This window comes from Trachymyrmex septentrionalis, unplaced genomic scaffold, assembly GCF_001594115.1.
Source record: "Trachymyrmex septentrionalis isolate Tsep2-gDNA-1 unplaced genomic scaffold, Tsep1.0 scaffold178, whole genome shotgun sequence".
Lineage (NCBI taxonomy): Eukaryota > Metazoa > Arthropoda > Insecta > Hymenoptera > Formicidae > Trachymyrmex > Trachymyrmex septentrionalis.
In genome coordinates this window covers 670,664-694,022 of record NW_017304949.1, presented here as the reverse complement: position 1 = coordinate 694,022, position 23,359 = coordinate 670,664, and the positions used below count along the sequence as shown (strand labels likewise).

General features: G+C 33.5%; 2 protein-coding genes across 5 annotated transcripts; both read right to left on the bottom strand.

The window, feature by feature from the left end:
- Window positions 1–18: 18 nt before the first annotated feature.
- LOC108746549 lies at window positions 19–4,297 on the bottom strand. 4 transcript variants are annotated; one of them, XM_018483384.1, is made up of 6 exons: window positions 4,181–4,297; window positions 3,385–3,666; window positions 2,992–3,100; window positions 1,890–2,237; window positions 1,497–1,818; window positions 19–950 (listed from the first exon to the last, which is right to left on the bottom strand). In XM_018483384.1, exons 2-6 carry the CDS (start codon window positions 3,642–3,644, stop codon window positions 412–414), a joined length of 1,578 nt encoding a protein of 525 aa, XP_018338886.1. In that variant the 5' UTR covers window positions 3,645–3,666; window positions 4,181–4,297; the 3' UTR covers window positions 19–411. The 4 variants fall into 4 exon arrangements, with proteins under 4 accessions (XP_018338886.1, XP_018338887.1, XP_018338885.1 ...); XM_018483385.1 differs by lacking the exon at window positions 4,181–4,297 and adding an exon at window positions 4,009–4,121; XM_018483383.1 differs by lacking the exon at window positions 4,181–4,297 and adding an exon at window positions 3,748–3,991.
- A 7,031-nt stretch (window positions 4,298–11,328) lies between these two features.
- Window positions 11,329–21,659, bottom strand: LOC108746551 (lysosome-associated membrane glycoprotein 1). The gene is made up of 5 exons (XM_018483396.1): window positions 21,519–21,659; window positions 19,809–20,236; window positions 13,681–13,897; window positions 12,875–13,057; window positions 11,329–12,774 (listed from the first exon to the last, which is right to left on the bottom strand). Exons 1-5 carry the CDS (start codon window positions 21,565–21,567, stop codon window positions 12,635–12,637), a joined length of 1,017 nt encoding a protein of 338 aa, XP_018338898.1. The 5' UTR covers window positions 21,568–21,659; the 3' UTR covers window positions 11,329–12,634.
- Window positions 21,660–23,359: the final 1,700 nt, after the last annotated feature.

The following is a 23,359-nucleotide window of genomic DNA, read 5'->3' as shown; positions in this document are numbered from 1 at the left end:
TGGTTAAAAAAATTTTAAAAATTATTATTATAAAAAGGGGTCTGATATATCAATATTGATGTGCAACATATAGTTATGTATACATGTATGATATCAAAAACTATTCGATAATCACATTTGTTCTTATAGACTATATTTACATGGCCCGATTTACATCCAAATAATATTTATAACATCGATATTAGAAAACTAACCAATTACAGTCATTCCATTCTTCAGAGGAATAATTATGATTGACCAGTTTTACAACATCGACGTTATAACTTCGGCGTAAATCGAGTCGTGTAAACGTAATCATAGCCAAAATATCAAATAATTTAAACAAAAAGTACGATGACCCACGCGGAGTAGAACATATGTTAAACACAAGATATCACACATTTACAATATATTATAACAAAGGCAGGGAGTTCAGGGCACAAAGATGTAATGAGAAACATCGTTAGTATCTTCTATGACTTTGGATTGAAGCAGCTTGATCTCGAGCCTCAATTTTTCTCTCTCCATCTCTTGTTTCTTTATTTCATTTGAGTAGCAATTGATCTGTAACTTCAATTTGTCCTTTTTCAATTTCAGCATCTCAGTCTCATGATATAATTTCCCCTTCTCAGCACGTAGCACCGCCAACTGCTCTTGAAGTAGTTGATGACTCGTATCGTCGGATAGTACTGCCTCGGTTGTCTCCAAGTCTGGCTTTATCGTCGAAACCGACTTGGTCGCCACATTTGTCTCACTCTCGGGTCCGCTTTCTTGTTCCAATTCGGTTTCCATAGAAGTACCCTCATTCATAATCCAAATTCTCGAATCTGTTTCTTGGAAGCTACTAGTTGACTTTGGTGATTGTTGAAGCTTTAAAGGGTTGGCTTGCGATTTATGATTGGGCGAAGTAGATGTTTCTTTTGTAATTTTCTCGATAGTAGTAGTAGAAGTAATCGTTTCTATATCTAGAACTAATATATATAAAGTCTCCTTTAATGCAATATCTCCAGTATAATAAAAATAAATTTAAAAAAAAAACTAAAACTGGAATCATTCGATTTCTTAAATAATAAGCGTGCATATATGCATGCATGCTATTATTCTGCTTTGATGCATGCAATCTCTAGCTTGTTGATAGATAGCTACGAAATTAGCACAATTGTTTCTATTCTAAAGATGCTGTTGATCGTTTATTTTATCACGTAACTGTATTTAATCTTATGATACGTGCAAGGAAACAAGCTATGCATAATGAACATAGAAATCATGCTGTGCTCAATGCGTGAATGTATTCTAGCATCAGGGAATCAATCATATAACTTTTTCTCTAATGCAGAAACGTGAAAAGTGAATATTTTTTGTATACAGTACGTATATAAAATTGTGACTTCTCATGTTTCTGCATTAGGGAAAAAATTATACAATCCCCAGAGTAAATATAGCTGCGTGCATGCTTCTCATTCAAGAAATCGAGCTTCGTGTGACTCCAGCTAATATAATTAATAAAATTTAAGTACCACGTCGCTTCGGTGATTGGCTATCATCTGCTGTATGTGACAAGTGATTGTTGCAATAGTTATTGAATTCTCTCTCGTCGACGAAAACAGAACCGTCCGCGTTGACAATGGATTCAACTATCACCGACGGATCGCCGCTCTCCATTACCAACTCGCCTACTATTTCTCCATCGGCCGCTATTATGTCGCCTTCATTATTCGCTCTCAATAATTCACCCTCATTAGTATCAATTTCATCGACTACTTCCTCTTGTGTCAATTGACTACCGTAAGAATCTTCACCGTCATTTCCCTCATTCACTTCTAATTCTGTCGATAATCCCTAAAGTGAAAAAATTATTTAATTAATAATATTAATACAATAATAAAGAGAAAATTATAAGTATATCTTACATCTTGATTCCAAGGGGATTTCTGCTCCTTCTTCATTCTTTTTATAGTCTGTGCTATTTCGTCATCAGATTCGGGAAATTTTTTTTTATTATCACCTCTGGTCTGCATCTTTTCGATATTGCGAATCTTTTCAAATAATTGATATGCTCGTTCCGGTGTGATATCTTTTTTGTCTTTATTAGCTGCTGCTATGTTAAACAAATCTTTGGATCGCAGTTCCTTATTAGTGCGTAATCGCACGTACTCTTTCAATCTTTTACGATCAACATGCAACTGCATGAGATCTTGAACATCTCGTCTAATTTCACCGCAGAGCTTTCTCTCCTGAGGAAGTCTCTTAAATAGATCCTATTTACAAAATATTTTTTTAATGTAATGTAACATATTATTTTAAATGTAATGTAATCTCAAAAAAGTTCCGTCACTTTTTTAGAACTGCAAAGTTTAATGTACATGATGTGAAAGACCCGATATATTACTAGTGAACATTGGAAACAAAATGCACTATAAAATGCTACTTATATACAGAAAATTGAAAAGAAGGTGCCCTAAATGTGAAAATAACTAGCGAAAAATACTGAATATTTTAATCTCAGTTATTTGTGCTAGTATGAATTTTAATTTAAAACAAAGGCTGTATCTTCTCCAAAAGTTTAGTGTATCTTTTGTTCTAAATTTAAATTTATACAGCATGCAAGCATGAATAATTGAGGTTATAGTACTTATTTCAATTTTTACAATATTATGGTATCTTCTTTTCAATTGTCTGTATTTGAATAAACTCTACAGTGCATAGATATTTTTACCAGTATTGTAACGCAATCTGCAAGGTCTTTTACATCACATATATTAAATTTTGTAATTTTGAAAAAACAGAATTTTTTTTAATACATTGAACATAAAAAATTATAATACAGAATACTAAATTCTTAATTCAAAAGTAAAGCAAAACGCTCTTTTGTTTTCTATATTCTTTTCTATTTAGTTCTACATGAAATATCTATATCTTTTTCTAGTTCTTTCTTCTAATTCTATTACTCTCTCCTCTAGTATAATAGACTATTTTATATTTAATATAATAAAATAAATTGATAAAATGTACCTCTGAAATTTCATGATTGTGTTCATTATTAACACTAGTCACTTCTAGTTGTGTGCCATCTTTAGTTGCTCTGACCATAATGTGAGCAGGACAATTTGTTCGTATGGATCTGTAAACATATGTAAGAATGTAGAAAGAAGAAATAAATTATGTCAAAATTAGATAAACACATTAATACCAATATATATCATTAATATCATTAATATGTTGGCTTCATATTCAGCAGAATATTTATTTTGAAACTACATTGAAAGTTTTCTTCGTACTGATTGAATTATACTTTTCTAGTTCTAGAGGAATAATCCTAGCTCTGTAGATAATTATAAAACAGTTACAAAACTGTTGTGTTCTGTTAAACGCAGCTATTGTTCAAGGAAACAATTAAAGACTTACTGAGATTGTCTTCTACCAGCACCACGAGGAAGGAATTTCTGGCCACCATAGATACATGCATATTTGACAGAATAATATTTCAATCGCTCACTAATTGGTCGTGCTGTTTTCATATGAGCCCCGCTTACAGTTCTACTGTCTCGTCTCCAGTAATGCACCAACGTATGTTTCGAGACTCTGTCCAACTTCTGCTCCAATTCCTCATAGCTGTCAAACACCTCTCCCAGATGAAAGGACATATCCCCAACGCTCATATTCATCGTGAAAACTACAACTAACAATCTGTATAACAGAAAAATTAGTTTACAATTGATCTCCAACAGAGATTCATGATTTTCCTTCAACGCGAGACAATATTTTTACCGTCGTCATCGTCGCATGTGATCTGCTCATCTAGAGAGAATACGACGTGGATTTCTTAAAAGAATCCAATTTGAAGGTCGCGATACCGAAATCAGAATGGAAATTAGCGTAACAATTGTGAACTAGCAAAAAGTGCGACCATCAAAAAGTGTCATCGTCGCCATCGCTCAATTGACCAAGGCTCAACTCGACGACGAGCGAGCGCAGTGCGGACTTCGACATCATTCATCGGGAGTCGGAGTGAGGTTATATTATGCCTACCGTGTTAACGATTGGCGTGGTAGAAGCCAATGAAGTCACATCGGGGACCGTGAACACAGACAGATCGAAATCTCTCAACAATAAACCGGGTGAGCAGGCAACTGGACTTTTCCGGCGGATTTGTCAATTTTGTCACAACATAATGATGATTCGTCGAACGGAAAATACATACCGCGATGATCACGTTGCTATATTTTCGAAGCGGACGGAACCATCGAGATGACAGCATCCGAAATGTTTCAGGACCCTCTATAAATGTTCCAAGAGAAGATATCAAACGCCTCTTGGATGTCGCGCGAATCCTTTTAAATCTTTGCATCGTCAGACATATGATATAAGAAATAATAGTAAACTTATTCATAGGATGGTATTCATAGTCAGTTTTTATTTTAAGATCGTCTTAAATAATATTTTAAGATACTAATACGACCTTTTGATTGGCTTATGACATCTTAAGACTGTATGTAACTTAAGACCATGGTGGAAGGGATAAGGGGGTGCTTTCCAATTACAATATCCCTAGATACTTTCGTGCACACGGCGACACAAGATGCGTTCCAATTGTTCGTTATCGTCTACACAACGTACTCACAATATACTACATATCTGTACTCAGTCGAGGTACCGACGAGATACTATTAAAGACCGACGGGAGTTCGTATCCTTGTGAAGTAATTTTAAGAGTTAAAAACTAATAATATTGTACTAATTTTATAATTATTAGTTTAGTAGACGTATTTATGCATTTAACTCAATAATACTCGATTTTTCTTTAAAATTACGATTTCAGTGAAAGTTTTATTATCAACAGAGATGGACTGCAGAGAAAAAATTGTAATTTTTCTAATATATAAAATATTATAGCTTTACAAGTATGCATATTTATTTATGGAACATTTATGTAATAAAAAATCATAAATTTAATAATATATGAGCTAAATATTTATGTTAATAATAGCAAATTTATATCAATTAGTCGGTAATATCAGCGTTCTTCAATTACTTCTGGGCTCTTTTTATACCCAAAAATTTGTCCAAGGTTGACAGTCTTTAATAATATCTCGTCGGTGGTCGAGGGCTGTAATGGTGCGGCTACAATAGAAAGAATAAAGAATTAAGAATAAGGAATAAGAAATCCAACCTATCAGAAACCATTCCAGTATTCCAGTGAATCCAATATCTGATAGGTTGAAAACTTTATTCCTAATTCTTTATTCCTTTTATTGTGGTTGCACCTTAACACCCGTATTCATCCTTCCTTATTTTATTAGGTCAATCAGAAAGTTCCGTCTGTTTAGTGGCGAGTAGCTAATACATCTAAACCAAGCTTAATTTTTTAGTTTTATCATCTGTCAATAAAATGCAATATATAAAAGTATACATTTGTATCAACAACATTGCTTTTTATTGCATCGAAAATGTCAACATTTGAGTCAAATAAGCGTCATTTGCGCGAAGTGTTAATCTTTTCCTTCAAATGGAAGAAAACTGCAACTGAAGCTCATCGAATGCTTGTAGAAGCTTATGGTGATAAACTGATCTTGACCTATCACCGAAATTAAAATTCATGATCTTTAAAAAAAAGAGTGTCAATCTGACGAAGCCTCTGCACATTAATTCACAAGATCTCGAATTGATGGACTCGATTAAATTCCTGGGCATTATTCTTGACTTCGGACTCAAAAAATATATTGTCTACTTTATTCAAAAAAGTTTCGAGATTGTCATAATCCTGCCCTTGACAGCTTTAATCACGTGAAAGCATTTGCTTGGAATCAATCGCAGCGGCTGTAGACTCTGCATACAATCCCATGCCAATTCGTTACTCATAAGCACGTCGTCATTTCTATTCATCAATCATCTGTCCCTCCTTTCCTTTTATATAATTATTCAGTCTCCATTTTTTCTAAAACATTCAACGATTGTATGTCTCTGGACAAATCAAGCACTCCCTCCACTCTTCCAGTCTGAAGATGCGGTCCATTTGACGACACAAATGCTTCGAAAACTTTTGCTTGACCAATTGAAAGAAAGAATTTTACTAACTGACCAATAAAAAAATGCTTCGAAACATTTGTAGCATCGAGTGGACCGTAGCATCGAGTGGAGCCTGAATTCCTCTCCAGAGCTTGTATCTATGTGCTGTCTCTTACACAGATAACTCTAAGTTCTGTAAAGATTCCGTCACTGGTATCTTTTCTCCTTCTCTCAGCCTGCGCTTGATGCAGAGAATGCCACCGTAATGCTCTATCTTTTCCGAGGTTATCTTATAAGCTACTTCAATCGCCAAAGAAAGTCTTTGCCTGATCATTTTCACGGATTCGAGAAGTGTTCTCAAAGTCATCTTAAACCTAACTGCAACAATTATCTCATCAGCCTTCTTAAGTTCAACATCTGATTTGTCCAACAAGCTGGATTTCCCATCGAGCTTTTTTGGGTAGCTTCGCACACGGACATTCCAGATAACAAAACTGCTGACCAGCTGACTAAAAATGCCTACACCTCCAATGTCCGTCCGATGTACTGCGTTCCCTACATAGATCACCAACTGGAGTCCAAAGCGCCAAACGATTCTGTACTTATTTATTTCATGATGTAAGGATACCAAGTGTTCTGTTTCCGTGGTTGCGCAGTAACAGCGTGAATTTGGACACAAATTTCATTGGCTATTTCAATATGTCAGCGTTATTATACGCAGAAAAGTGAATTTGGGTAAAAATTTAATTAATATGGAAAAAAAAAAAATTTAATTGATTGTTTCCAATATTGCTATCGCCATTATGCGCAATGAAACACTTGGTATCATGATTTATTCGAACAAGTGCTTACATCATGATTTATTCGAACAAATGCTAACGAAGGACCAACTCTATTTAGAATATTTCTCAAATTCCTTCACCAAGCCGTGGTACCATCATAAATGTCTTGGTCGAGAGGAAATCATCGCAGTCAATCGAATCAAGTCAAACCACTATAATTTAAATTATGGCCTCTTTCGGAAAAATCTGACTAAATCTGCGGCTTGTCATGCGGGATCCCCCCCAGACATAAACCATTATCTTTCGCTGTCAATTAACTCGTTCGAAAACTAACAATCTCATCAATTATCTTCGCAGTCGTTTTTTTAATATTTATGAAAACATCTTTCCTTGTTTATTAAATCCCACTCCTAAATTATATCGATTACTAACAGTCTTTTTCCGCTCCATAAATACTCCGATTCGTCTCCACTTCTTCTGGCGCCCTTCCATGTGAAAGAGTGCGCTACTCTAGGAAATAGCCTTTCCCTTCTTTCATTGGGTGCTTTCCAATTGCTTAATACATCTTAACACAAACATATACAGGAATGTACTAAGTGTAAAAGCTTAAACACAACAGTACAAGCAATGGGCACAGGCAACAGGGAATAACGAGTCCAATCAGAGAGCTCTGGAATATAATATCGAATTTACACACCAGAGCTCTGATTGAACGGCTCGTTATTCCCTGTTGGCGATGTCTATGGCCCGTGCTATTATGTTTAAGCCTTAACATTGTGCACGATTCAATTGAAACAGAATGTGTATGTTGTGCACGATTGAGATCCGTTTCGGATAGAGTTAGATTAAATGTAGCTTTTTTCGCCTGTATTAAACAAAAAAAAGTAAAAAAAGTGCCACTCAACGTCTTCCAACCTCATTTATAGCTGCCGTAATTAGTAACATATAATTGTCACTAGAAAACACCAGCTTACGCAGCCCTCGACTGAGTATAGATGTGTAGTATTGTGTCGACAATAAAGGCCATTCTACATTGATCATATCGTAGACGTCGCAAGTTACAAGCTGTTGTTTCAGCTAATCCGATGCTTCAATTTTAAAATCACATGATGCTTACGACGCTACAATACGACGAATGTAGAAATACATAGTGTATAAAGGAATCAATCAATTGAAATTCTTCTTTTCCATGGAATGGGAGAAAAGGAAAGATTCTGATTAGTTTAATCGCATATGCACCATGCATTATGCGTTATGCAAAAGTCTGTATTGCGGCTTTAAGAACCAATTAACTACAGTCGAGCATTCCCCTGTCATTCGACTATAACAATTTCCTCGGTGGAAACTAGGCCAATATTGTTAATCCCTTCCATCATGTTCTAAAGGCACCCGCGATATGACCAGTATCGAATGTGACGTTGTAATGAGTGCTTTCCAATTGCAATATCCCTAGACACTTTCGTGCATACGGCAACACAAGTTATGTTCCAATTGTCCATAAATAAAGGCCATTCTACATTCATCGTATTGTAGCGTCGAAAGCGTCGTAAGCATGGCGTATTCTTTTAGATCATCAATCAGTATTTTAGATCTGGAAGAATACATAGCAGCGAGCGCTCATTTAACTGTTGAATCCGCTGAACGCACGCAGCTATTGGATGCATCCAGAAGCACAACCACTCATTGAGCGCTCAGTAAGCTCTTGCATCTGAGTGATATATTCTGTTAGAACTAAAAATATAGACCAAACAGATACAAGAGCTCACTGAGCACTCAGTGACCGATCGTGCTTCTGGATGCACCTATTGACAAAGTTTGTTCTCGTCGCACGCTCCAGCATATCCAACGCCTTTCACTACGTTTGCGTCCGCAGAACTATTGAGTCCGCTGAACGCAGCCAAATTCTTTCACCGTGATCATATGATACCTTGCATATGGCTACAATCATCGACATATAGTACTGAACGGAGTATGTGGCAAAATCTCTTTGATCTTTTTTCGTCTTGACGGACCTAAAAAGAGTAAGGTAACTAAATGGGCACAGAACTCTCTTTCTACTCTTGTTCTATTGGTCAAATTATGTTTCGGAAGGAGGACAGTAGTATATTCTTTAAAGTCAGGAGCCATCACAATTGTTATCGACTCAGAGAGCCTTCGATCTCCCGACACAGTGACACAGATAATTTATTTTTGTTAGCCGGTTCGTGATAGTACAATGGGATCGCCTCGAGTCCTCGCTCGTTGCTCTCTGTATTCGAACTACTTGATCACGCACGCGAATTGGGGAATTCGCGGATCTACATTGATTAAGCAAGGAGCACATAGAAAAACATAAGGGCCATTCCACACAAACTTGCATAGCCGCATAAACATATGCACAAAAGAAAATCATCCAATCGTATTTTACGTTTGCCTTTATGAAAGAAATGTGATTGGATAATTTTTTTATGCATACGGTTATGCAGCTATGGAAGTTTGTATGGAATGGCTCTAAGATGTAAAGCCCATGGCATATACAAAAACGTAAGGTCGTAAGACGTAATCAGTAAGCGAATTGCCCAATCACGGTAAAGACTGTAAGGCCAGTAGTGAATCCAATCTTACGATTTCCTTATTGCTTACGTGTTACGACCTACGTTTTTGTATATACCATGGACTTTAATCAATAAGAATATCGTAAGATTGGATTCGTTACTAACCTTAAGCCAATCACATTTATCCTATAAAGATGTACGTAAAATATAATATCCTATAAGATGTACGTGATTGGAAAATTTTCTTTATGCATAAATTTATGCAGCTATGCAAATTTGTGTGGATATATCCTTACAGTCTCTACCGGCAATTCGCTTACTGATTACGTCTTACGGCCTTACGTTTTTCTATGTGCTCCCGGCTTTACCGATAATGCTATTAGTCCCCGATCAAGGTATCAATCATAAAACTTTTTTTCTAGGATGAAAAGTGAAAAATTTCTCCATTAACTTCAATGGTTAAAGTTTTCACTTTTCACAAGCGGCGCATGCGGAGCAAAGCAATAACAAATCATTACAGCTTTTCTTACTTATTTTCGAACATTCGTACGCGGAAATACACAAATACGCATTCTGACGTCAAGATTGCTCGAAAGTCGAAACAATATGCAATGTGTCGCTCAATCCAAAGTTTCTCTGAAATAATTTAACGTAATTCTGAACAACAGTATTGACTGTTATTAATGCAGATAATTCTAAACTTACATCATTAATTATTAGATACAAAATAAAAATGAAATATGATTTTCACGTGTACAGGGTGTCCCATTCATCACCGGTCGATTTGAATTTCGCGCTATTTTTAAAACGTCAAACCGATTAACCTCAAACTTCACATATGTCATTTAGACAGATGGGAAATTAATCATGGAAAAGTACACGGTGAAAGAACGCGTGCAAATTATTATGAAAAATCACGATCTTAGATTCGGCATCGTTTTAAAAATAGCGCGAAATTCAAATCGACCGATGATGAATGGGACACCCTGTATTTTGTGCAAAAGTAACATTCTGAGCACAGATTTATCAACTTAATACCTCAGGGCCCTTGATTACATGATTCACTACTACCCCTGTAATCACTCTATCTCTTTCTAGGCTGCCAAGATGATTTCGATGCTAATGTTCTGTCCAGTACTATATGTCGATGGCAATAGCTATGGTTGCATCATTCCAAATGAAGATTTGGAAATATTCACATTATCCATCAATCGTATTCAACATAACTAATAAACTGCACTCAAAATGTATATAATATTATATAAATGTATGCCCTATAACTTTGAGACCAAAAATCGGTGCAAAATAAAAATATACAGGGTGTTTGAAAAGCACGTTCATAAGTAATTGTCGCTAGACATTACGTATCTAGCGACGGCGAATGCGCGTCTCACCACGCTGATAGCGATCCTATCCTGTCGCGCGCTTACATTTGGCGGTAGGTTGGACGAATTTGGCTATTTTCGTAAGTTAATGATTCGTTAACCATCGCGAAAATTGTAAAATGGTAGAGAACTTTTCTTCTCAGTTTAGTCCATTCTGCCCCAATGCAAAAGATTTATCGTTACTTTTCAAACACTCCTCTCACATTAAAGAGAATTGTAAGATCGAAGAGACCGAATTTGGAAAGTGTACCTCGAGATACGAAGAAATTTGGAAATGGGAGAATAACTCGTTTTTCTCCCTGAAAAGCGACACCTTAAACTCGCGCGAGAATCGGGCGCCAAAATTACGAAGAATTGTATATTTGTATTCAGCTCAACAAAATTTTTTACATGATATATTTTAATCCTATTTTAACCCTTAATTTTACCAGAATTGGGGAAACATCTTGGCCGCACTCTTTGGAGTGGAGAGAATGTAATCTAAAAGAAATGTTAGAATATTCTTGAAATATTCCATTTTATTGTTGATAATGTAGATCTCGCCTAGCTGCAATGCTCGTAATCCAAAAGTAATACTACTACTTTGTTTTATGTACATTGCTTTATATTCAATTACTTTAATTTGTTTAACTTTACTTTTTGCCCTCCACTTTCATCTCACTACTCGTCGTTCAGTCTTGTCGAAATATAGTATTTTATGAAGCAGCACGGTGCACACGATACTCCTGTTAAATTCTGAAATCGTATTTACTTTTTTTTTTAAATACAAATACTAGATTTCGTTACCCTTGTGTATTATCTTATATTAGATAAAACTATCAAAACATGTTTTTAAACAGCGATGTAAAACACAAGGATGTTTCTTGCGTTAAAAATTATTAGTGCCCCTACAAACAATAATATATATTCTCTTCCAAGACTATCGTTTACATTAAATGGGATATATCCAAATGTTTAGCAAGGAAACAAAGTTTTTCCAAAATTTTGCACATTATATTAATTGAGCTATCGTTTTGATGTTATGTTTTATTTAACTCCGTTTAATGTAAGCTAATAATTTTTTACACCTAAAATTGCACTATTTGTGGTGTCTAATTCAGCTTAATTCAGTTTAATTTATGCTTATTCAAAGTAAAGCACACCTTTAATATTAATGCTTGAAGCTCGTGCTCCTTCATACTATTCTGATATACTCACGCATGCATACCTAGGGCTATATGAACAACTGCTATTACTTCACAGTATAGTTTTAATAAAAAGAATTCGAGTACGAATGTAACAGAAACATATCGATGTATGCATTAAGTATGATATATAAAGATATATCGTATCACGATAAAGCTAGGAAATTATTCCTTTTAAAAAAAAAAGGAGAGAATATAGATAAGAAACTTTGCGTTATAACATATACCGTTATAAGAAACAGCGAGTTCAGCGCAAGGATATTTAACATAACTTCAATGCTATACATATTGATCAGAATTTTTCTTATTCTCATTTTATACTATAATATTTATGAACAATTAAATTATCCTCGCTGCCAGCCAAAAGTAGAACAGCATAGATAAGATGCAGATCTCGCGATTTAACTACGTCATTCAATTCATATTTATTAGAGAGTATTTGCCCTTGCAAAACGGAGCATGTTGCTTCGAAATTATCATTCACCCTGTATCATTTTGAACCGCCTTGCGATACGTATCTTTTTTTTTCTAATATTGCCGCACGCGGACACGATAACTTTACAAACGTATAAACTATTTTTTTTTCTTCTTAACATGTGTCACAGCCTTTGTGGCTATAGAACACAAAGTACAACTATACAGATTTCTGATAAGACCTTCGACTCTGTTAAGACAGAGAATCGCATAAAAAAATATCAGTTTAACGATTTAAAAAAAAGGGGGAGGGAAGGAAAAAGAAGGAAAGAAACTTCACGGAACTCAGCTTACATACTAAGATAACCGCGAGCCTGACTTCGTCTGCGGCCAACGAGGTATGCGATCAATACGATTACCACCAAACCCGCCAATGCACAACCCACAGTTATGGGAACAATGTCAGGCGTATCAAACGAACAGTCTTTAGCTAAAAGAAAAGATAAAGGGAACAAATAAATTCATAGTCACAATAGCGATGTAAAAATAAATCATGTTACAAGCGATAAGATAAAAAACCGGATACTCACCTAGACCAAAAATAGTAGTATTATCACCTCGGAAAGCTTGGAACTGTAAATTGGTTATTTTCAAAAATCCTACAGTTACATTATTATGGGTTAAATTCAGCTGCTGTTCCTTGATACATTTATAAGAGTTGCTTAATCCAGTTTTGAATTGTGGTGTCACATGTACTACAGTCACCGTCTTATCTGAAGAAAAATAAAAATTTAGTTAAAATTATAAAAACAATTCACAAGAATTAATAATTCTTAAATTTTAAATGAGATGGGCTTATTAGAGCCACAACCGTTGAATGTTTTATACAATAAAATAATTTATAACGTCAAAATTAAAAACATATATATTATAGTAACACAATAAAACATACGTTTCGATTTTTAATCTGGTCATCCTCAGTGTCAACACAGTTATTTATAAAGATAGTGTCATAATATATATATATAAAATATATATGTACAGAGTGTCCTGAAAGTTTTTGCCGCTTTTGTGTAGATAGAGCGGACAATAAATGTGTTCATCAATTACATCGATGCATTATATAGATACGTCTACACGTTTAATATGTATATATGATGCATCGATGTAATTGATGGACACACATTTATTTGAAGAATTCAGGAAGGTCAAAACATATATTTTATTATATTATTATATATATTTTTAATTTTGACGTTATAAATTATTTTATGTATAAAATATCCAACAGTTTTGGCTCTAATAAGCTGTTTTTATTTTAAATTTAAGAATAAAAATTTGTCCTAAAGAAAAAGGGATTAAAGTGCAACTTAATTCACATAAGATAAACACATACTTGATTTATTATTCGGAAATTCTTCGGCCGCTAAAGAGATCTCAAAGTGATGAAGAGAGTAATATTTTTCCGTTTCGTTCTTCACGAAATGAATCGTGAAATTATCTTGGGTGGTATTATTCTGTGATTCCCATGATAATGTCAGATTTTGTTCAGTTTTATCACACTTTCCTGTTGCATTACCATTGCTGGGTACGTCCATCACTTTGTAAATTGTCTGCAAATAAAATAGCATTAATTACTAATCAAATTGATTGCACCACTATATTTTAATGAACATGAACGTAGTAATTCACTTCTCTATATAATATGTATATAAATGTATAAACAAGTTAATGCATTTTAGACGATTTGGGAAGCACGCAAGGATCGTTGTGTTCATATTTTTTGTTACTCAATTTTACTTACCAAATTCGAAAATCGTAGTTAAAATTAGGGATGCACTGGATATCTGGAAATTATCCGGCACTTTTTTACTATCCAACCAGATAGCTGGATATCATTAATATCCGGAAACATATCCGATAATTGAAATTTGATATCATTAAATTATTGATTTTTTCTTATACAAATGTTCTAGAAATAAGTATGCATATTTATATTATATGCATTTCTAATTAAAATTGTCCTGGTATCCAGGAAATTTTTTTTCACATTTTAAACAAAAGAAAGCATTAATTTTATCACTTTTTTGAACCATGCTTACGAATTTGTCTTTGTTTTTATAAAAATCAATTATTATTAAAGTCGTAACTTTTACTTGCATTATAGAATAAAATAAGATTTTGTAATAAAGGCTATTATTGTGGAGCGTTTATGAAGCGGAAAACTATACATATATTTGGATTAACAGGACCTAAAAATAAATTCTTTTATATTCTTTTATTTACATTGTACATTGGTTTACATATTTACATTTTATATATATGTATATATGTAAAATATAAAGATGTAAATATACGTATACAGGGTGTCCCATTTTAATTGACCTCAAATATTTCTTTAATAGTACATTTTAGGGGAAAATGCTTTAGACTGAAGTTTTTTATTTCGAGGGGAAGATAAGATGGTATCATTGGTTTGACCTTGGGTGGCGTTTTCAAGGTCAGGGCTAGGTTACTTTAAATTTTTTAAATAAAACTCTTAGTTTTCGTTACATATTCCTGTAGCTTACCACAAACATTTTTTAGAACTCTGCAATAAAATGTTTTTTCATTAAGTTCTTTTCGAATTAAAAAGCTTGAAAGTACAATACTTTTACTATTGTAACTTTCAAGCCTTTTAATTCGAAAAATACTTAATGAAAAATAGGAGTCCCATTTAAAAAATTCAGTGACCTAACCCTGATCTTAGTGACGCCACCCAAAGTCAAATCATCTTATGTCTCTCTTGAAGCCAAAACTTTTGTCTAAAGCATTTTTCCCTAAAGTGCACTGTTTAAGAAAAATTTGAGGTGGTCGATTAAAATAGGACACTCTGTGTATAGTATATGTATATATGTCACAGCCTTTTTGAGAAATTAGCTTTTTTACGAAAAGGCTAGCCTTTATGCAAAACGGCGCCTTTTTGCGAAATCAACGATCGTTCCTCTGACTGATTAGCACTTTAACCTTTTCGCGAAAAGACTAATTCAGTTATTGGTTAATGATACACGTTCTGCAAAAAGGCTAATGAAATATCTAGCACTATGTGTGTAGCTACTTCATCTCTTTTTATTACGTGTAACATATATACATTCATACATACAGACAGACACACATTATAATATAGATATATTAGTGAATAATAGAATTATATTTTATGTGCATTATTATATACACACACACATTACAAAACATAAAATATATTTCTAATTCATATCCACTATATCTGTTTAGATGTATTGGAATTTTATGTCCATTTTACGAGGGTCGTTCGAAAAGTCCGTGCAAAGTCACTGCTGATGGCACTACTGGCGCGTATCAAGGTTAGATTTAGTTAGTAGCATCTCTTGGAGGAACACACACCAAGTTACAGCCAGATCGGTCTATTTGTTTGTGTTTGGCATTCATTTGAATCGAGGAAGTCGAGTGATTTTCAATAACGCACCAGCTCACACCTCAGCAGTTGTGGTCGCAAAATTAATGGAATTAGGGTTCCAACTCGTCTCACATCCCCCCTATTCTCCAGACTTGGCTCCCTCGGACTACTATTTGTTCCCCAATATGAAGAAATGGCTGGCGGGAAAAAGATTTTATGGAAACGAGGACGTGATTGCAGAAACAAACCCCCCTCGACTTCCTCGATTCAAATGAATGCCAAACACAAACAAATAGACCGATCTGGCTGTAACTTGGTGTGTGTTCCTCCAAGAGATGCTACTAACTAAATCTAACCTTGATACGCGCCAGTAGTGCCATCAGCAGTGACTTTGCACGGACTTTTCGAACGACCCTCGTATATTTTCACATCCTACTGTCTACATGGGTTGGAAATTTCCAAGCGGACACTGTCTAGGCTGCAACTTTTAGGCGGTTAGGATGTTTTTTCTGTTTTGTTCGAGGACGGCATAATCGGGGGCGAATAAGGAAAATATTTCAGACAAAAGTGTATAATTCGAAAGGGGACAAATAATGATGAAATCATTTGACAAAGAAATCGATTCTTCAAGATCACATAGAGGTCACCTCCACTTTTTTAAATGGAATAGTACGATTCTTTATACAATATGGTTCCCCTTTAATTATTCTGCATATAAAAGTATTAAGTAACGATGCTACTTACAAAAAACTAACAATTTACGAGATATTTTATACTTTATTCCGAAACATATTGATATAAAATGTTAAATAACTCGTAAACTATTGGTTTTTTGATATCACACTTTAATACTTTTATATGTAGAATAATTTTTTGAAAAACCATATTGTATAAAAAAAATCATACCATTCGTATTTAACTCTTCATGATCTTTCTGGATCAAAATGACCTGAGCATTGTCTTTCATTAAATTCTAAAACCTTCTTTCGGAAAGGCGCTTACTTGCCATCTACTAGAGGTTTGAAGTTTCAATTATCGATAGAGATACTTAGCTTTTTAATCGGACCACTAGTATGTGTCCAGCAGCCATTCGCGCAAAAAGCGTTTTTTTTTTCGGGTCAAAATGTCAGATTTGAACCGCGCTATTGTCAGATTGTAACCATGCTATTTTTTTTTAAAGTCTCAAGAGTACTAGACTAAAACTGCATTTGAAAATATTATAAATTTAAAGTTGTTTTTTTTTTTAAAACACATCTTTCCGACATGTTACAATTTTTTTTAGTATTAAAATTAAAAATTTCACTAAAACGCTATTGTTCCATTTTCTTAAAAGATAAAATTATATACTATATTTTTTTGAAATCATTGCAACTAATAATTGATTTGGTAACACTTTAAAGATGTGTCGGGTCATTTTAACTCAGAGTACCCATGTTTCTTAACACACAGAGTACTCATGTTTCTTAATATCTTTAAGATATTTTATAAAAAAACTCTGAAAGATATCGTAAAGTGACTTATGAGTTAATTTTAGACATATTACTCATTGCGCATTGGGTTGACAGGTAAAAGTTACTATGAATAAAATTAAAAGCAGAACAAAATACATATTAAAGTATCAAGAGGTTTCATTTACTTGATAAACATTTTGAAAAAAAGTATTATGCTTTCATCTTAGAGCCCTTGGGGCTCACTTCGAAAAATTATTTTATTAGAACATAGCTGAAAAATCGTTTAACGTTGCGTCTTTATTCTATTCTATTTTTTTTAAATCGAGAAATTTAACTCGATGCATCCCTCTAAATCGCCTCGCGATATCGCATACTTTGCTATTTTTGACGCTCCATTTCCATTCGTTTGACAAAAATGTGGACTAAATATTTTACAAAAAGATTTCCAACAGATTGTAGTAACATTTATTATTGCAATAAGTTTGCTACAGCATTTCCGCTCGTTGTTGCGTAAACGACCATTGTCCGCATAATGCCCCTAGGTTGGCCTAAACGAAATTATTATTGCCCTGGTGACAGCAACATAATGACAATTGAAGAGAAACTTGTGCTAAACACCTATTTCTTTTCTTATGTCAAGGAACATTTTGTTATCTGGGTGTAATTTATTTTTCATAATCACAATCATAATTTATTTCATAGTGTTTTAACATCTCTCCCTCTAGTAAAGTAAAAAAATTTTTTTAATAAAAAAATAAAGTGGGATACTAAGCGAATTATGCCTCCACATGGTGCATCTTAGATACCGACAAATAGTCTGAAATATAATTATTTATATTAAAACACTTTGAAATGATGACTGTGATTATGAAAAACAAATTACAATTTTTTTAAACATAAAAGTAATTATAACTCGGAAACGATTTATTTCCGTATCTATGTTTATATAATTTTTTTTCCTTCTTTTTGAGTCCCGAATCACTTCCCGAATATTGTGGGTAATTTTCCGGATATCCTGTATATTGCATTACATATAAGGGTCGATTCCTATTCTTAAGTCACGTATTCTGTTTTGTTATAGTGCGTTCTCTCTTTCGCGCATGTGTACAAAATGTACATCTGCAAGAGAAATGCCTTTATTAAATAAACAACATGATAAAAACAAAGAGAAATTCGTAGATATGATTCAAGAAAACCAACCGTTATCTTCTTCTGTTTAAAAAATGTGAAAAATTCTGTGAAAAAAAATATTTCCCGGATACTAGGATAATTTTATATAATATAACTATAATTTTCGAATTCAGCAAGTAAAATTGAATAAGGAAAAAGGTAAACACAACAATCCCTGTTCCATGTTCTCCAAATCGCCTAAAATACACCAACTCCTTTATATTATTTGCAGAGACTCGTAACTGTTATAACCAAAATAAAAAAGTTATAGCATAACAATGCTGCGTTCAGCAGAGAAAACTAATCAATTAGTACTTACTTTAGTGATTCTTCAATATAATTGGTTCCTACACTTAGATCCAATGATCAACTAGAGGCAAGAACCAATCATATTAAAGAATCACTAAACGTTGATTAGTTTTCACTGCTGAACGCAGCAATTATATTTTTCTTTAAGCGATTTAGATTACAAAAATAACTATTATAAATAATTAAAATTGTTTTCGGTTGCAAATAACCATTACTGATGTCGGAAATTATTTTTGGTTAGAAATAATCATTATCAAAGATAGAAATTATTTTTTATTATGAATAACTATCGTAAATTTGATATTGGTTATGAATAACCATTATTGATGCTCAAAATTTTATTTTATTATTGTAGTTACCGAAAGTCTCTAAACTACAGACCTTAACTGTGTTCCAAATTTACTGCCAATATTGAAAATGTGACAGTTTATATGCACTATAGATTTTCAGTACAAGTAATCAATTTTGGAACATAGCCTTTATTGGTTACTGGCAAACAATATTGACAGTGTTTCTGATTATTATTGGGCTATTGTCAATTTTATTATAAGTATGAATGTAAAATCAATTAATAAAAGATAAAAGATAGCATTATTTATGAAAAAAGAATAAGATGAAAGATATGTTTTAATATGTTTATATTTTTTTTACATTTCTCTGTAATTATCACTTCTGCAGAAACTTAAAAGGTTACAGAAACGTACAAAAAGATACTGATTTAAATGCATAACCAAAATAAATTTCTAATTGTCGATAATAGTTATTCTTTACTAAAAACAATTTCAGTCGCTTATAATGGTTATTCGTAACCAAAAGCAATTGCCATCATCTATAATGATTATTCACAACTGAAGACAATTTCTATCATCAATAATAATTATTCACAACTAAAAACAATTTCTATCATTAACAATGGTCGCAATCAGAGTACATAAAAATTGATATTTTATAAAGATTACATTTTTCGAGTAATTTCTTTAAAATTTAATGATGATTGTCTTCTTTGTGCATAAATATCAACTTTTAATCACAATGATTTCTTTAGATCAAAATTTTCAAAATAACTGTTACGATAACTGTTATGATAACTGACTTTTGGTCTCTGATTATTTGTCAAATTTGATAACAATTTTTATATATTAACATGTAATATTATAAACTTAATTTTTGTGTGCTTACCACATTATCGATGGTATATGAAACATTGAATTGTACAGCCATTTTAATGAGGATACATATCGTATTATTCTCTTTAACTATCCATTTTCCAGTACTTGGTGGAGGAAGCGGAGTTGTTGACGTTGATGTTGTAGGAACAGCGGTTGTGATAGGTGCAGGCGTAGAAGTTGTTGACTTGGTTGTAGTTGACGAAGTTGTTGTAGTCGTCAAAGGTGTGGTTGACATAGTCGAAATTATAGTTGATGGAATGAGCGTCTTTGATATAGAATTATTTAGTGTGTTCTCATTTTTCGAAGAGATCGAATGCATCTTTATTTCTTCGTTTACTTCAGGTTGAAGCATTGACTGGGGATTTGTAGCTGCATTGTAGCTGGTTGAGTTGATAGAAATTCTTGTGTCATTGGGATTGACATTCTCTGGGTCGCCAGCTGTTAAAATTATACATGCATATTATATTTCTGTATCACAGGGTGATTCACCTCTGACCTTCAAGAATTTGCATCAACAAAACTCATTGTAAACAAAGAGCTTAAAGAAAATGGTTTTTAAAAATAGATCAATATATCTTATATTTTTAAAGCTAAGGTATATCTTTAATCAGTTTAAAAAAGTATGCAAGGATCAAATATTTATAATATATGTTATTAAACATTTATCTATATGTATTAATTAAATTTTACATATGTTTTCAGTATCAATTAAATGTTTATGCATAAAAAAATATGTAAAATAACATAAATGAAAAAAAAAGAACTTCTAAACAAAGAACATCTAATAAAAAAAAAACACGAGTCGAAATTATTTTGATTTTACACAGCAATAGATTTAGAGGTAAAAGATAAAGGCGTTGTCGTAACCAATTAATGATCGTTTTTACCAATGTAGTTGCATTTTTTAATCTTTGTCTAGTTTTACAAATTTAAAAAAATTGAAGAGCAATTTCGAGCCAAGATTAAAGTTAATCTAAATTGTTAGAAACGCGCATAAATCTATAAGAGACAGACTCTTTCTAGGACTTCTATTCTGTAATTTGTTAAGAGAATAATAACATTGTTGCGCTTTGTATACCATAAAAATATCTGCGTAACTGATGTCGTTACTATCTTAACAAGTTATAGAATAGAGTATGACATGATAATTCTTATCGCATAAAATATGATCCGGCATCTTCAAGATACTGCGTAATGTCGTATCTCGCGTATGTGACTGTTAAGCGACTGTTTTGTTTTAAAAGCATATAATCGTTCGTATCGAATCATCGGATTACAGCGATATAACATAACTACGTGACGCGACGCGAGGCTAAGCGAGGCGAGGCGAGGCGAGACGAGACGAGACGAGACGAGACGAAATGAGTGCAGCTGCACTCAAGTCACTGTCGTGACAACATTCTCGTCCATGAAGATCCGGTCCGCCTCATCATCATGGCGCTTTCAGTAATTTGGAATGCGCAATTAATCTCCGAAGTGCGACGGCAAGCGTGACTTTAGGGTCGCGATCTCTCTTTTCCGTTTACTTCGTCCTTCTCGTCAAAGCGAGATTGCGAGGACGACGACGACGACGAACACAGCGATGATGATGAGGATGATGATGATGATGATGTGATGGAATCATTGACATCGCTGTGCAAGATCACGATAATACGTTTCTGGCATGGATAGTTATCTGCATCGACGGCTGCAGATTACGAATTCATTAGGAACCCGTTACCTGATACAATCGTCGCGGCCCAGCACAGGAGCAGCAAGGGTCTCAGCATGATGTCGAACGTTCAGAGAAGTCTATCGCAACACTGCAGACTGGCAGACTGCAATGCGTTCGTGAGATCAGCCCAATCACAGAAACAATGTTGCCAGAAATTTTCCGTCAGTAGCTAAAACTCTAGATATACTTAGGCTGATATCAGAGAGAAACCTGAGAGAGGACATGACGGCCCAAAATCTGTAACTGCAAAAATGCTGTCGCGAACTACTGCCCTCTGACAAGTGGATGTAAACTACATAGCAACGTCTACTTTTCTTACGGTCCATCGTGCACTTTTCAAGGCTGGAAATGATAAATCGATATTTGATTCATATAATCGTATTACATGTAGCACGATTATATGAATAAAATGTCTATTTATCATTTATTTATGGTGTGTTCGGGGAAACGTTATTGGCGCTACTTCTGTTATTCTATCTTCGTCGATTATTTAAGCGAGGAGCACAGACTTTTGCATAACGCAAAATATGAAACATAAGAAAATCAACCAATCAGAGTCCTTTATTTTACGGAAAGGAAGGAAATAAAGGACTTTGATTGGTTCATTTTCTTATGCCTCATGTCCCAGCAAACGAGAATGGATTGAAATGGATTAGAATAGATTCAGATTTTCAGAAATATGAATTCATAAATATTAAAATAAATCCTTTTCAATCCTGAATGCATTTTTATTTATTTATAGGAATTGTATACAGCATATCTCTATGCTTTCAATCTAAAAATAATAGTAGCATTTTCTGTGCATCGTGAATACTACTCAATTCAGAATTGTGAATAGAAAATACAGTTTTTTTAATTCAGTTAAATTCAAAAATAATATCAGCAATTTCTGTGCAATGTGAATACTGCTCAATTCAATATTCTAAAATGCAATTTTTCAATCTAATTGAAATAAAAGTTTTTATTTAAAAATGGACCATAAATGCTACTTAAATTCAAAATTATAAGTAGGAAATTTTTCGTTTTAATCCAACTAAGTTCAAAAAAATTGTAACGAAAAAATAATTGAGCTATGTTTTTTTGTTTCTCTTTGATTAGAAGTAAAATGAATGATCGATGTGAACACTTGCAAAGCAAGTCGAACTATTGTCGAACTATTTATAATAGTCGGGCTGTGTATAGTGTATATATATATATATATATATATATACGTAGAAGATTCATAATCCAGAAGTCCCAGGTTCGAATCCCATTAAGATGCGTTGTTTTAATAACAATTTAAAGTAGTTTCAGGTATAATTATTATAAATGTCTTAGGAATAAAATTTGTAATCCTTTAAACATAAATGGGTTTTTTTTCTCAAATATTAAACTAGTGTCAGCTCGGATTCAATCCATTTTCATGGATTTAAAGTACGCATTAAAAAAATTTTCATCCATTTTAATTAATTCTCGTTTGCTAGGGTATTATGCATTATGCAAGAGTCTGTAAGAATCTGTGCTCCCTGCTTTAAGGTCGTAGCACACACTTTTGCATAACGCATAATGCATAAGTGAATCAACTAATCAAAATCTTTCACTTTCTCCCATTCCATAGAAAAGAAGAATTTCGATTGATTGATTCTTTTATGCATTATACATTATGTGTTAAGAGTCTGTGCTTCTCGCTTTAGGCTCAGTTCCATAATTCACGGTTAAAGCGGCGAGCACAGACTTATATAACGCATAACATGTAATGCATAAGAAAATGAACCAATCAAAGTCCTTTATTTCCTTCCATTCCATGAAATAAAGGACTCTGATTGGTTGATGTTCTTATGCTTCATGTTTTATGCGTTATGCAAGAG

What these genes read in the sequence shown, in the direction of transcription:
- LOC108746549 (XM_018483384.1), bottom strand. Translation starts at nt 3,644, where the DNA reads ATGAATATGAGCGTTGGGGATATGTCCTTTCATCTGGGAGAGGTGTTT. An exon ending in GCTGGTAGAAGACAATCTCA is followed by an intron (nt 3,101 to 3,384) that starts GTAAGTCTTTAA and finishes ATATGTTTACAG; the next exon opens with ATCCATACGAACAAATTGTC. An exon ending in CCAATCACCGAAGCGACGTG is followed by an intron (nt 951 to 1,496) that starts GTACTTAAATTT and finishes TATATATATTAG; the next exon opens with TTCTAGATATAGAAACGATT.
- LOC108746551 (XM_018483396.1), bottom strand. Translation starts at nt 21,567, where the DNA reads ATGCTGAGACCCTTGCTGCTCCTGTGCTGGGCCGCGACGATTGTATCA. An exon ending in GGCCGCGACGATTGTATCAG is followed by an intron (nt 20,237 to 21,518) that starts GTAACGGGTTCC and finishes TAATTTTAACAG; the next exon opens with CTGGCGACCCAGAGAATGTC. An exon ending in CATATACCATCGATAATGTG is followed by an intron (nt 13,898 to 19,808) that starts GTAAGCACACAA and finishes TTTTATTTGCAG; the next exon opens with ACAATTTACAAAGTGATGGA.